At 50.4% G+C, this 13,807-nt stretch overlaps 2 protein-coding genes across 14 annotated transcripts in view; one reads left to right on the top strand and one right to left on the bottom strand.

The window, feature by feature from the left end:
• FBXO25 (F-box protein 25) overlaps positions 1–13,807 on the top strand; it is a 75,677-nt gene that overhangs the window by 30,488 nt on the left and 31,382 nt on the right. For 6 of the 11 annotated variants that reach the window (XM_032468526.1, XM_032468523.1, XM_032468524.1 and 3 more), the window contains 2 exons: positions 362–430; positions 2,957–3,599. In XM_032468526.1, the coding sequence (XP_032324417.1) occupies positions 362–430; positions 2,957–3,451 (564 nt within the window). In that variant the 3' untranslated portion in view covers positions 3,452–3,599. Of the gene's footprint in view, positions 1–361; positions 431–1,058; positions 2,719–2,956; positions 3,764–10,031; positions 12,149–13,807 lie in introns of those variants that run through there. The other 5 variants (XM_032468528.1, XM_032468527.1, XM_032468531.1 and 2 more) reach the window with 4 other exon arrangements.
• Positions 6,306–13,807, bottom strand: part of TDRP (testis development related protein) — a 38,147-nt gene continuing 30,645 nt past the window's right edge. The window contains exons 3-5 of one of the 3 annotated variants that reach the window (XR_004315385.1): positions 10,202–10,305; positions 7,288–9,010; positions 6,306–6,630 (exon numbers count right to left, since the gene is read on the bottom strand). Coding sequence is in view for 2 of the 3 variants with exons in the window: in XM_032468544.1 (XP_032324435.1) it covers positions 8,668–9,010; positions 10,202–10,305 (447 nt within the window). In the remaining variant the exon portion in view is untranslated. The other 2 variants (XM_032468544.1, XM_032468543.1) reach the window with 2 other exon arrangements.

Below are 13,807 nucleotides of genomic sequence, written 5' to 3'. Positions count from 1 at the left end.
ATGAAAATATGGTTTTTATTAGATAGATGGTATCACACAGATGGAACAGTGCCTGTCATTTTGTGATAAGTACCACGGTACATGTGCTTTTGTGCATCTGATTGTCTCCGTAAGATAAGCGAGAAGCAGAATGCAGGAGAAGCATCCAGTATTTGTTAAGGGTATTTCCAGACCACTGGCAGGATGGACACTGTCACCTTTCTTCCCTGAAGGTGGGCACAAGAAGATGGCTGTGAGGTTGGACCTAATGTGTGTTCTCTGCCTGTTTTACTTTTGGGGTGTTGGTTTTTTGGTATTAATTTCTCCTTAACAGGCATTAACCTACTGAAGTTGACTTCTTTTCTCCAAATAATGTTCACAGTCTTGGGAGAGGAGTCCAGCTGTCCCACGGGCAACAGATGCGCTGGGAGCCAGCGCTGCACACGGGCAGGTGAGTGAGGCCGGGCGGCGCTGGTAGCTGGTGTGGGTGCTGATAGAATGAGGGAGGGACAGCGCCCGAGCCCGGACCAGCCATTCACAGGAGCTCCGACAGCAGCACCAAGCAGGAAGAGAAACAAGAGGAACGAACGGTCCTGAGCTGCGCGTTCACATGGGGCTTATGAGGGCGGGGCGGTCAGGGGGCCTGCCTGACAAGGGCTGCACAGGCGTTGCCACCTTGATGTGTGCGGACCAGGGCAGGGCCGGCTCTCAGGACAACAGGGAGCGGGCCTCAGGCTCTGCCCAGAGCCACCCCGAAGGCACCGCCACATCTCCTTCCGCCTTTCGAGGTAGAAAAAGGCCCTCGTCTCAGCTGGGTGTGCGTCGGGAGCCACAGTGGGTTCTGCAGGTTCAGGGGCTGCTCTGGACTCTTACAGCATCTGTGTTGTGTGTGTTTGCTGCCCAGGGCCATCCGTGGAGAACCGTCTCTTCTCGAGGGACAGTGTGGAAGGATCTGTGTAACTTGCTTGTAAAAGCTTTTAGAATCATATACAAGCAAAATGCCGACGTGAGATGTTTGTACACTGACTTTATATCCCACAGCTGTGCTGAAGTCACTAAATCTAGTGGTATTTCTGTAGGTTCCTTAGGAGGAGACACACACATCATGTCGTCTGCACACAAAGGTGGTTGCTGTTTCTGTTCCTTGCCAGCTTTCCTGCCAGGCCCTCCTGTGCACGGTGAGGCAGTGGACATGTGTCCTGTATGTTCGTGATCCTAGGACGCTCTCGGCCTTCACCCATGAGGGTGGTGCTAACTGGGCATTTCCATGGATGCCCTCATCAGGGTGAGGTGTTCCCTTCCAGTCCTGCCTTGTTGAGGTTTTTCTCTTTTATCATGAAAGTGTTGGATTTTGAGATGTGCTTTTTCTGCAGCTACTGAGTTGGTCTTGTGATTGACTTTTGTATGTCAAACCAACCCTGCCTGCCCAGACCCATGGGACATGTGGCTTCTGCACACCGTTGGTGGGTTTAGTTTACTGGGTTTTACTGAGTTTTCACCAGAGAGATGAATCTGTGCTTTTCTGGTGACGTCTTTGGTTTTGGCATCAGGGTGAACAGTCTCATAGGACGGGCTCGCCTTGGGAGGGTCCCCACCCCTGCTGTCTTTAGGAAGTTTGTGGACGATTGGTGCAGGCCCTCCTTTAAACATTAGGGTAATACACGGGAGACTGAACTTCCTGAGTGAAACTTTCATTTTCATTGTAGTCGTGTCCCCCTTTTGGAAAGTCCTTTGCCTTTAACAGGATAAGCACTTCTGTCCGAGTGAACATGGGCCCTGGTTAAAGCTCTTTTGCTTCATTATGGGGCCTGACCTGGTGGTTAATGGCTGTAAGCTTAACCTGTGCTGCTGTGCCCAGAGTTACAGAAGGACATGCTGTCCTCTGGAACTGCAGTTCTCAAGGCAGATGATATCTTGGCTCATGACATTATTTCCTTCACTAACCATGTGAGGAGACGCACAGCCCTACTCCCCCACTCCCACCTGTATCCCAAGTGAGCGCAGCATCAGCACACCCCACCCCCACCCCCACTGTGAGATGCCCAGGGTCTGCAGACCTGGGAGGGGCCCTGGGACCTGCCAACACCCAGCGTCACACTCTTTCTCAGCCTGCCTCCCTGCTCCGTCCTCTGTCGTTCCTACAGAGGGAGCAGGCCCTCACTTTCAGGAAGCAGTGGGGTCCCTGTGACTGAGCTCAGTGTCTCCCAGAATCCTGGCTGGGACGGTGCCGTGTGCACCTGAAGAGAGGCTGCGCCAGCCCGTCCTGACCGGAGCTGTGGCCAGTGCAGTGGGCCCTCCCCTCCAGCAGGGGCACCTGCGGCTCACCCCCGTGTGTGGGCGGGGTCCTTGCTGTCCGGCTACTCCGTGGGCTCATGCGTGTCTCAGGCGTGACCTTTCGGAGGGCTGTTGCCCCTCCCTCACCCCCTCACTTCCCACTGACTCAGTCCCCCAGCGAGAACGCAGTGCTCAGAGCACAGCCAGCCCAGGACGGGCCGCGGCTTTCACCCGCCGCCTGGCTTCTCTGCCTCGCGCTCAGGGCGGTGGGCTCCTCAGCACACACCGTCGTTCCTCCTGCTCAAGACCTTCCGAGCCATACGAGAGAGGCACCCCGACTGTGCTGTTTGGATGAAATTTGCACAGATGAATGCAAGTAGCTTTTTACTGTTTAATCTACATAGAAAATTCAGATGTCACTTAATTTTAATTACGGTAAAATACACATAAAATTTACCATCCTAACCATGTTTCAGTGAATTCTTCAGTAGTGTTAAGCTCATTTGTATTGCTGTGCAAAGATCACCACCATCATCTCCAGAATACTTCTCATCTTTGCAGACTGAACTTGTCCCCCATGAACACCTTGATCGCCACGTCCCCCAAATCTAGGCGACACCTGTGTTTCCTCAGGGGCACCTGATCCACAGTGGGCGATCAGCATGTTACACACTCACTCCCTGCCCTCCTCCTGCATCCCTAGGCCCCCGTCTTCTCTGTCTCGGTGGATCTGACTCCTGTAGACGCATGTGTACCTGGAACCATACGGCATCTCCTTCCCGCCCGTGGTAGCGTGGGTCAGGACCGCCTTCCCTCACAAGCTGCGAGGTGCTCCGCCGTGGACCAGGCTAAGCTCATCCCTCATCTGTGGATGCACTTGAGTTGCTTTCACCTTTTGGCTGCTGTGAACGTGGTCTACAAATCTCTCTTCTACAAAATGATTTTCTTTCCTTTGGGTTCATACCTGGAAGTGGACTTGCTGGATCGCGTGGTAATTGTATGTTTAATATTTTCAGGAACTGCCACTTTTTCACAGTGGCGGCACCATTTTACATTCCTGCCAGCAGTGTGCAAGGGTTCAATTTCTCTGCATCCTCACGAGCACGGACTTTGTGGAGGTTTTTGGTTTGGTGGTCATCCGGATGGTGATGTGACATCTCACTGTGGCTGTGAGCTGTGTCTCCCTGGGGAAGAGTGAGGTTTAAGCAGCTTCCTGTGCCTGTTGGCCATTTGTGGGTCTCACTTGGGGGAAATGTCTATTCAAGTCCAATTTAAGTCGCGTTTTATGTGTTTCTGTTAAATATAGAAGGAACCACTACAGCTCTGGGTGTGTGTTACCTCATCAGACACGACTTGAAAACGACTCCTCGCCTTCCCGAGGCTGCGTTCCGCTCTGCTGGCAGTGCCCTCTTACGCACAGGGCTCGCACCTGGATGTGGGCCGAGGCCTGTGCCTCCTGGTCACACCCAGGCACTCACGGGCAAGTCCAGTGCCTTGAGCTTCCACCCTGCTTCCTCTAAGCCTTTTATAATCGTAGCTGTTAGGTCTTTGATCTGTTTTGAGTTAGTTTTTGCATCTGGGGTAAGGAAGGGCCCAACCTCATTCTCTTGCGTGAGGATGTCTGGTTTTCCCCTGGTTCACAGGTGTGCAGGTGAGCTGACACCAGACCATACATCGGACCAGTAGCTGATGTTCCAGGTGGGCTCAGATGGGGAAGCAGATGAGGCACCTTCTATTTCTGGTGATTTGATGCACCCTCGGGGCTGCAGTCAGGGAGGGGTCCAGCTCTGGGTAGCTGCCCAGTGACTTCCCTATGGGCCCCAACCAAGTGTGGGTTTGGGGTCACTGTGCCATGTGCTTGGCCCAGACAAACAGCTCCCCAGGCCGTGGAAGGGGTCGCCTGCCCATCCCACGGTTGCTGTCCATGCTGCACCTGTGACCCCCGGGGCCAGGGGCACCAGACTGGCTTTTGCCGGCCCACATGGGTTCTGCACACTGGTTAAATTGGAGCTGTGCGCTCCTGCTGGATCTGGTTGCTCGCCGGCCTGGGCCTCCCTGAGGCTTCGCTGTAATTAAAGTGACCCTGCCCCTCTCCCCCACCCACGGGGAGGTTAGAGGAGGCAGGTCACCAGAGAGCCTATCTGTCCGGCCTAACCACCAATGTCAGATCCTGGTGTGGCCTGGTTTCAGCTCACTTGGACACCCGTGAACAGGGGCAGCGGTGGCCCCACCACCCACCCTCGCTGAGCACGAGCCAGCAGGCTCCCTGGGTCCCTCGTGGTGCGCGGGTGCCCTCGCCGCACGCCAGCCACTCGCCTGTCCTCTGTTGAAGCACTTCCCGTTCTAAACTCGGGGTTTTCTCAGGAAGTCAGATTGGCTCCTCACCTGGGATGTTTTTCCCACTGGAGTTTCCACTTTGGGAACCAAAATGCAGGAACTCAGATGATGGCGTCCTTCCTTCATCTGCACGTAGTCTCACTGCCAAGTCCCGTTGGACCTGGGCAGCTGGACGAGCTGCAGTGGCTGTCCCTCTAGGCCATGTCCAGTCTCGGGCAGACTCGGGCTGGTCTCGTCTGTGCCGGGTGAGACGTGCCCCGGGCCACTCTCACCTCGGATGGTGGTGGCCCACTTCCTGCAGCACTGGCCGGGGCCGCACCGCCAGCCCAGGGCACAGACATGGGGCCAGCACCCACCTTCCTGTGTGGCCCATCCTCGTGCGAACACGACGGAGCTGCTGGACAAGGACTCGCGCTGTTTGCCATGAGGGTGGTCTGCGGGCTCCTCTGCCTTATTTCCAGCACATTCCAGGAGGGAGAGAAGATAGAGGTCAGGGTCATCCCTTCCTCCTGATGCAATGCAGTGTCACTGTCTCGGGGAAGCCATGGTGGCCCGGCCAGGGGTGCTGACGACACAGTGTCTTGTGGTTTCAAAGTGATGCTGCTCTCCTAGATGGGGCACTAACCCTCATGTCCTGGGGTCACCCTGGCACTGACTCTGGAGCCATGTCCCCAGGATTCTCTCCAGGAGGAGGTCGGCTCGGGCCCACGACCAGCTCTCCTGTCCCCACCGCCCCCCGGATGCCCTGAGGTCACACTGAAAATCAGACCTTCCCTAAGGTCCTGTTATGAGCACGCGACGCAAGGGCTGCACGTGTTCCACCACCTTCGCACGCTAGTTAGCTGACAGTAATGTACCTGATTATTCCTTGTGGTGCTAGAAAAAGGTACAAATGCTTGTACACCTGAGATGTAAACATCATGGTTAAAACTGGGAAGTTCCCCGTCAGACCTGAGGAACTGCTCTGGGGCACGTTCAGGAAACAGTCTTCAGAGGGAGTCAGGGAAAACCTCCTTCCTTCCACCATTAGCAACAAGGACACTGAGCTCCAGAGACGGGCGCTGGCCTCCAGTACCTACACGACCAGCTTCCCTCCCTGATCCTCTGCTCCCAGTCAAAAAGAATGAAATCAGATAAGAAGCAACTGCTATTGAAATCAAGTCTCTCCCAAGAAAAATACTGTATCTTTGGTGCTTTCAGGAGAGGAAGAGGTGGGCCGTTGGACCCCAGGTACCCACGTCTGCAGCACTTCAGGGCCTCTGCCCCGTCGAGAGTCGCCAGTGCCACCCGCCCTGGGCCGTAGCTCACCTGCCACAGCTCTGCCCCAGGCAGGTGGTGGTGGGAAGTTGTGAGGGTGGGGCCCAGGGTGGGGTCAGTGTCCTCAATAGGAGGGGAGGCATTGCTGGGCGGCTGTGAGCCCGAAGGCCTGGCCAGGGCGGGGTCCCAGGCCCCAGGACTGGGGAGCAGGGTCTGCAGGGATCTATTCCAGAGACCCCACCCTGCTCGGAACAGGTGGGAGGAGAGGCAGGCGGGCCAAGCTTTGCCGGAGGCCTTGGGGGTGTGTGGGGGGGGGCAGCACTGCAGGTAGCATGGGACCGGAGTCTTCTCAGCGCCAGCAGGGGAGAGAGGCGAGCAGGGAGGGTGACAGTGGTGGGTCCGAGCCGAGAGACCAGCAGGGAAAAAGGCACAGAAACGGCTGGCGGGTCCCCTCCCAAGAGGCCACTGTTTTGGGAAGAGGGTTGGAAGTCGAGCCGAAAGACAGATGATTAAGTGAAGGACGTGCTCGCTGGACAGCCAGGAGCCGGGGGTCTCTCCAGGCCTCGTTCACAACTGGTCCTGGCCAGGGCTTCCGCGCACTGACACCGGGGCAGCGTGGTCCTTGAAGGCCACGCAAATTCACGAAAGATGACATTTTGAGAACGGAGCCTGCAGCCAGTGTTTACTCACGTGTCATCACCAGAAGTGAGGCTGGGAGTGCGGAGACGGGGCCGCAGCACTGGTCCCCAAGTCATCAGGTGCAGACGCCGGAAATCACGCAAACTGATGGTGAGAGGATACAAACCACGTCTTTATTTAAAAGAAACCTCAGCATTAAGGATGAATTCTACCTTGAAGTCAGTCCCCTTCCTATTAAAAACGATGAACAAAACAAAGTTGCTTTGGTAAATTCTATCAAGAAAAAATATTTTCCCCCAAAGCACGCCAATAAATATACTAAAAGCCACAAACATAGTTACTTTCATTTGATCAGATACAACAGAAGAAAAATTCATTTTCACATTCATTTTTGTGGATAAGAAGTATGGTTTGCATATTCCAACCCCATCTGGCTTTGTCTTCACATCGAGAAACACTACACAGGTGCATCCCGGGGGCGTCAACCAAGAGGGGCTACAGGCACTTCTGTCACTGCTCGCGGGTGCGCAGACCTGGGGGGTGCCAGCATCCCCACCCCCAACCCCACGGGGCTCACTTCCCAGAGTCTCAGTGTCCCTGCCACCACCTCTATGCAGGATCAGCACAAGACACACCCACAGTGGCTCCTGCTGTAACACGCTGTGCGGATCACGCTCAGAGCCGTCTGCACAACCATAGCAAGTGCCTTTACGTGCTCAGCTATCTACCTGAGGAACAAGGTTTCCAACTCTGCTGTTAAGAAACAAAAATCTCCACAAAATGGATTTGAACACCACTTACAACATGTTCCCCGTCCAGGGCTCGGTGAAGTAAACTTCTTGTTCTGTTAAAACAAGAGATGATACGGAGACACAGGCAGATGGACTGACAGATGGTAATGACTCTGTCCCCCTCCGGAGCCCGTGGGAAAGCCCACAACGCCCCTTAAACGGAACAGCATAGACACTCTCGGGGAACAACCAGAGGGCAGCCTTTTTTATGAGAAGAGCGCACAGTGTAACTGGAGGCTTTAACCAAAGAAACCTGTAACTTCTCGCAGAACCTCCGTTACCTAAGACAGACCCGTGCTCCTGTGGCTCTGAGCTGTCCCGCCGCGGAGACACATGCCTGGGTACCTGACATGAGGTCACTCGGTCAAGGACACAGTTCAAGTCTAGAGACATAGGAGGGGGTGGTGCTACCGTGTGGCAGCCCAGGGCTCCAGCAGCAACCTCAGTCTCTCATCAAAGGGAAACAAAACCCTGGGTGTGCAGGAGAGAGGCACTTCCAGCATTTTATACAGTCATAACTCCAGTAACGAGCAAGTCCGTATTTCCCAAACAAAATTGTGTCCAGTTACTAAAACTGATCCGTGCTTTATAGCATTCTTTAATCTGCGATCAAAAATGGAGAACAAGTTTTTAGAAGAAAATAAAGATCAATATTCAAAAGTTCAGGAGAAGTAAATAAGAAAGAACCACCGTCACCACCTGACACACACACTGGAGGCAGGAGACGAAGCTGCGTCTGCAGGCAGTGGTGGCATTTCGTGCTGGGTCCAGCACAGCCTTGGCTTCTGCAGTTTTCAAATGACTTACATATTTTTAAATTTAATACAAAAGAAGAGTTTAGTCTGCCAGGTTAAACACAGTGTAACATAACTCTGGAAGATTGATTCTACACCTGGATTGCTGATTTCTGGCAACAGAAGGGAATTGCACAACCGCTACATTCTTGTGTCGTAGACTCTACACAGGTGCTACATGCAGAGAAGGTGTCAAGTCAGGAGCAGAGAAGCACGACCGAGGACGCGGGAAGACGGTTTTGTGGAGAACTGCAGTCATCCCAGGACAGCGTCAACGCCTCATGTCTCCATTTTCAGCAGCGAGAACGACAGGGAGTGGGTGTTTCCGCGGTAAGGCAGTCGCTGTGCGGTCCGCGGAATCACAGGATGCTGGGAATTCCCTAAATCAGCATATGAAAAGGACAGTCAAAAAATGAAACAGCTCAGAGCAGATTCCCTGCTCTCTTCACAGGGGAAAGACCAAACAACTGGATGCACTACTAAAAAATCACCATGATACGGCAAACTCTAAGAATCTGAGTGAAATGAGATACAAAAGTGCAAAACTAGGCAGATTTTGGTTTGATACTTGGAAGCTGCGCCGTCCACGAACACCGTCACTCCAGCTCCTCCCAGTTGTCCGTCAGGTGGCCTCTGCTCTGCCGGCGGATGCTGACTAGCTTCCCGGCCGACCTGAGGCTCCAGCGGGAGCTGTTCCCGGCACCTGCCAGGCTGGTGTACTTGGAGCCCTTGGCGCCCTCCTCCCAACCTGGCCGGGACAGACGGTCACTCTCTGTGTCCCCTGAGTCAGCTGCCACATCCTCAAGGGCAAGTGTTGGAGGCTCCCAACCTTCAATCTCATCTGGCTTCTTGGTCTGTGTATTCTGTTTTAAAACCAAATTGTCCCAAAATCCAGATTTCTTCTCAGTCTTCAACTCTTCTTTTAATCGTAAATTTGTTCTGTAGGAGATGAAAGGGTTAAGTGTTGGTGATCCAATAATCTTAGGGCCTCAACTTGTGTCTATTTTATAAATGTTCTTTAAAGAAAAGTTTTACTTGTTTAGAAAGCTCACACAAATTTAAATTAGAATTGGAATGTTAACATATTAAAGGAAAAGCCAGTCACTACGTGATATTAATGCCTTATTTAAGGTGCCACACTTGGCAAAACGCCAGCAAAGATGTCCTCCTCAGATGACAGGGATGCAGATTCTCAAGGCCATGTGGAGGCCGTGCTCGTCTCTGAGCAAAGGAGAAAAAAGATTGCCCAGGTCCGGATTAGGAAGTGGGGGATTATTCCATTTACGAAGCCGGTCTCACCAGGTTAATCATGGAGTTCCCCAGCTCAGACGCTCAGGATGCAGAGCTCCGGGAACCACGAGGAAACAGCAGCTGGTGGGGGGTGGCACTTAGCTACCGAGAGCCTCCCCAGGTCATGGTGGTAAAAACACCGGCATCCAGACCTGACCCCTTACAAGTCCCACTGACCGGGCTGAGAGGAGCAGGACACAGCAGACACTGACTTCACTGACCTGCGCAGTCCTCACAAAAGAGACGGTATGAGGGCACAACCGTGTGGTCAGAGGAGGCTGAGGCCGCACGTGGCTGGCGGTGCAGAGGTGCTGCCATCCCCAGAGGGTGCCCTGTTTCCTGCGCACCAAGAGTCACCTGCCTGTCACACTGCATTGCGCTGGCAACACTGTCAGGTTGTCACTGATATATATTCTCGTCTTCAAATACATCTTTAAAAACGTCAAAATACTTATAACTTAGCAGCACTGTTAGCTTAAATATATTCAATCTTCTAAAATCTTTTACAATTTACCAATCTTCGCATTTTTAACTGTGTATCTTCCTTGATTTTCTGAAAGTACTACATACCTTAAGCATGGCTCCAAGCTCCTTTAAAGCTAGTAAGTTCAGTTGACAATTCTTAAGTTCGAGAGCTTGTCTGAGACGCCTTTTTTCCACTTTTCCACAGTCCTTCCAAATGCGTACAGGTCACCCCATGACCTTCTACTGAACGTACATTTCATCTGTCTCCAGACGTTGTTACCAGCACAACTCCTACTGCCTCCTCACAGGGCGAGGAGCCCGGCTTACCTCCCAGCACACCCTGCCCTCTGCCTGCCGGGAGCGGCCACCACTCACCCTCTGGATTTGGGGGGTCTGCGCCTTTCCAGCAGGTGCTGTTCATCATCCTTGTAAGACAGAGAAGTCACATCTTTCCAGCCTCGGAAACTTGCTCCCTGAATCTGATAAAAGTTGGAGGAAAGGTCAACCCTGATGAGTAAATAAACAGGTCACCATTTTAGGAGCCAGCAGCATGGAGCTGAGACTGAGAAGCTGGCGCCGTTTCTAGTGCTGCCGCCTCCGCATACGCGGTGTTTCTCTCTGTGGCAGCAGGTAATCTGTGGGCTGCTGAGGACAGTCGCCCACGTTAAGTCACACTGAGAAGTAATCACATTTCACCCAAACCAGCGATGGGGGTGAGGCCCGCACTAACCTCCAGTTGCACTCTATGAGAATTTTGTTGGTTCTAAGGCAAATGATTTTATACAACTTTTTCATTCCTGAAATCAGGATGTGTCTTGTAATCAGTACCTGGCATTTTAGATTCATAGAAATACTGTAATAATAAGGAAAGAGAAAAAGGAACTATGTTTCCAGAAGTCCTGTGTGTCAAGTACCTTCCCCGGGAGCCACTCTGACACCCGGGCAGCCCAGACTCACACCAACTACAGCTGCTTTTCTCTTCTTTTTATGGGGAGGGGAGTGGGGAAGGGCATCTCCCCTGGGGCAGACCTAGCCTTAAAATGATTTGAAATGCTACAAATGCAACATTAAAGTAAAGCAGTGCTGAACACTGAGCCAAGAGGCTGCCTGTGAGCACTGCTGTGAAACTGTCTACCAGAGCAGAAAACTAGCCACCCCACGACCAAGGACTTACTACTGCAGCCTGAACCCAGTGCCTGGGGGTCCCCGACAGTGACCCAGGTGCTTGGGGCCCCCTCTGGCTTGTTTGGGCTAGGCTTGCGGACTCCCACTCTGGGTGGAGGCCGGCATCCTTCGCTGAGATGACATGTTCCTGAGGGGGTGCTGTGTCCGCTGAGAGGAAATCGGAGGTCACAAAGAACGGGTGTCAGTTTGCCATGTCCGGGCCACAGGAGACCATGAACAACCTCAATGGCTTCAAGACTCCAGGCGGGACAGGACACGTGGCCCCCAGGCTCCTCCGTGGGAAGCAGCGGTCGCCCAGCAGCAGAGGTCCTGCTGAGAAGGTGCAGCTCATGAGAGCACAGCTTGGCCCACTGCACACTCAGCGCGAGCCCATGTGGAGGGTGCTGTGCTGTCACAAGGGCCAGGGCTAAGGTGTCGTCACACTTGATCTGCCTCACAAGACATGCTGAAAGTTCTCTGGGTGAAAATAAAAGGGCTCTAACATCATAAAAACATATGAAGATGGTGTAAAACTCACTATTATAGGTAAATTTATAGTCAAAATTAGAGTCTGTAATATGGTAATGGTGGTGCATAATTCGCTTACACCTCTAGCTTAAAGGTTAGAAAATACTAAAAACAATTATGACTCCAATAATCTTTTATTGAATACACAATATTAAAAAATACATAAACTGTAACATTAATGACCTAAAATATGAGGGGGAGAAGAAAGTTAAGTTGTTATCAGTTTAAAACAGGGTGTTGTGAGATATTTCATATCATCTCCATGGTAACCCCAAGGGGAATACCTGTGGTAATTACACAAAAGAACATAAAGAAGTCAAATCATACATTACCAAAAGACATCAAAACACACACAAAAAAGACAGCAGGATAAAAAGCAAGTAACAATGGGTCTATAATACAGCAAGAAAATAATTAAAGTGTCTTGCCTAACAATAATTAAATATAAATGGATTAAAGTCTCCAATAAAAAGACAGAATGACTGAAAGGATTGAAAAAAACAAGATCCAACAATATGCTGCCTATAAGAGACTCACTTTAGCCTTAAAGATAAACAGGCTGAGAGTGAAAAGATGGAGAAAGATATTTCAAGCAAATAGTAACTAAAAAAAAAAGTAGGGACAACTATACTTACATAAGACAAAATAGACTTTACAAATGGTAAAAAGAGATAAAGAAGGTCACTATACAATGATAAAGGGGTCAATCCATCAAGAGGATACAACCATAAATATTTATGCACCCAATGCTGGGGCACATAAATATATAAAGCAAAAACTAACAGAGGTGAAAAGAAACAGCAACACAGTGACAGCTGGGGAGGCAATGTACCTCACCTTCAGCAATGGACACAGACCATCCAGAGAAACAGGGAGCCTGCACACCACTTCAGATCAGCAGACCTCACAGACATACAGAACACCATGAGACAAAAGCAGAGTAACATTCTTCTCAAGCACACATTGAACATTTTCTAGGACAGACCATGTGTTAGGCCACAAAACACGTCTGAGCAAATTCAAGAAGACTGAAAGCATGCTAAGTACCTTCTCTGACCACGATGTACACCATCAATAAGATGAAAACTGGAAACTGCAGATACACAGAAACCGAGCAACCAACAGATTTTGAGACAAACAAAAATGGAAACCCAACATACCAGAACTTACAGGATGCAAAAATAGTTGTGCTAAGAGAGAAGTTCACAGAAACAATAAAGATCTCAAACAGTGTGACACTATGCCTCAAGGAACAAGAAGAACTGCGCCCAAAGTTAGTAGAATGAAGAAGATGATAGAGAAGAAGTAAGTGAAACAGAGAACAAGGAAATTATAGAAGAGATTTACAAAACTAAGAGTTGGTTCTTTGAAAACAAACAAAATTGACAAACCTCTCATCAGACTCACCAAGGAAAAAAGAGGAAGAACCAAAATCAAAAGTATACATGAAAGGAGACATTACAACTGCATAAACACAAGGATCATAAGAAGCTACTATGAAATTACAGCTTACATCACAGAGGAACCACTACAAGAGAATCTATGAACAGCTGTAATGCCAACAACCAAAAGACATGGAAAGAGTCTCAAAAACATACAACCTACTGAGACTGAAAAGGAAAAAAAAAAAAAAAAAGAACGTGAACAGACCTATGTAACTAGTAAGAAAGCTGAATCAGTAATTTTTTTTTTTAAATCACCCAGTGAAGAAAAGCCCAGGACCAGGTGGCTTCACTGGTCAGGTTTACAAGACGTTTGAAGGAGAATTAACATAAACCTCCTCAAACCCTTACAGAGAATCCGAGAACAGGGAACATTCCCAACTCATTTTATGAGACCAGAATTACCCTGACACCAAAGCTAGAAAAGGACAGTACAAGAAAAGAAAATTACAGGCCAAAATCCCTGATGAACACAGATGTCAAGCTTTTCAGTAAAATACCAGCAAGCCAAATGCAGCAGCACAACGAAGGGATCATTCACCACGATCAAGTGGGGTTTATCCCTGGGATGCAAGCATGGGTGAAATACACAAAGCAAGTAAATGAGATACATCACAACAATAAGACGAAGGAAAAAACGATCGTCTCAATAGATGCAGAAAATGCATCTGGCAAAATTCAACATTCATTCATGATACAAATTCTTCACAAATCAGGTACAGAAGGAATATACCTCACGATAATAGGGGCCACCTGTTAACATCATACAACTAACATACTCAATGATGAAAGGCTGAAAGCTTTCTAGAAGATCAGGAACAAGACAAGGATGCCCACTCTCACCTCT

This window comes from Camelus ferus, chromosome 26, assembly GCF_009834535.1.
Source record: "Camelus ferus isolate YT-003-E chromosome 26, BCGSAC_Cfer_1.0, whole genome shotgun sequence".
In the NCBI taxonomy this organism is placed as follows: Eukaryota; Metazoa; Chordata; class Mammalia; order Artiodactyla; family Camelidae; genus Camelus; species Camelus ferus.
This window is presented reverse-complemented; position numbering and strand designations above follow the sequence as displayed.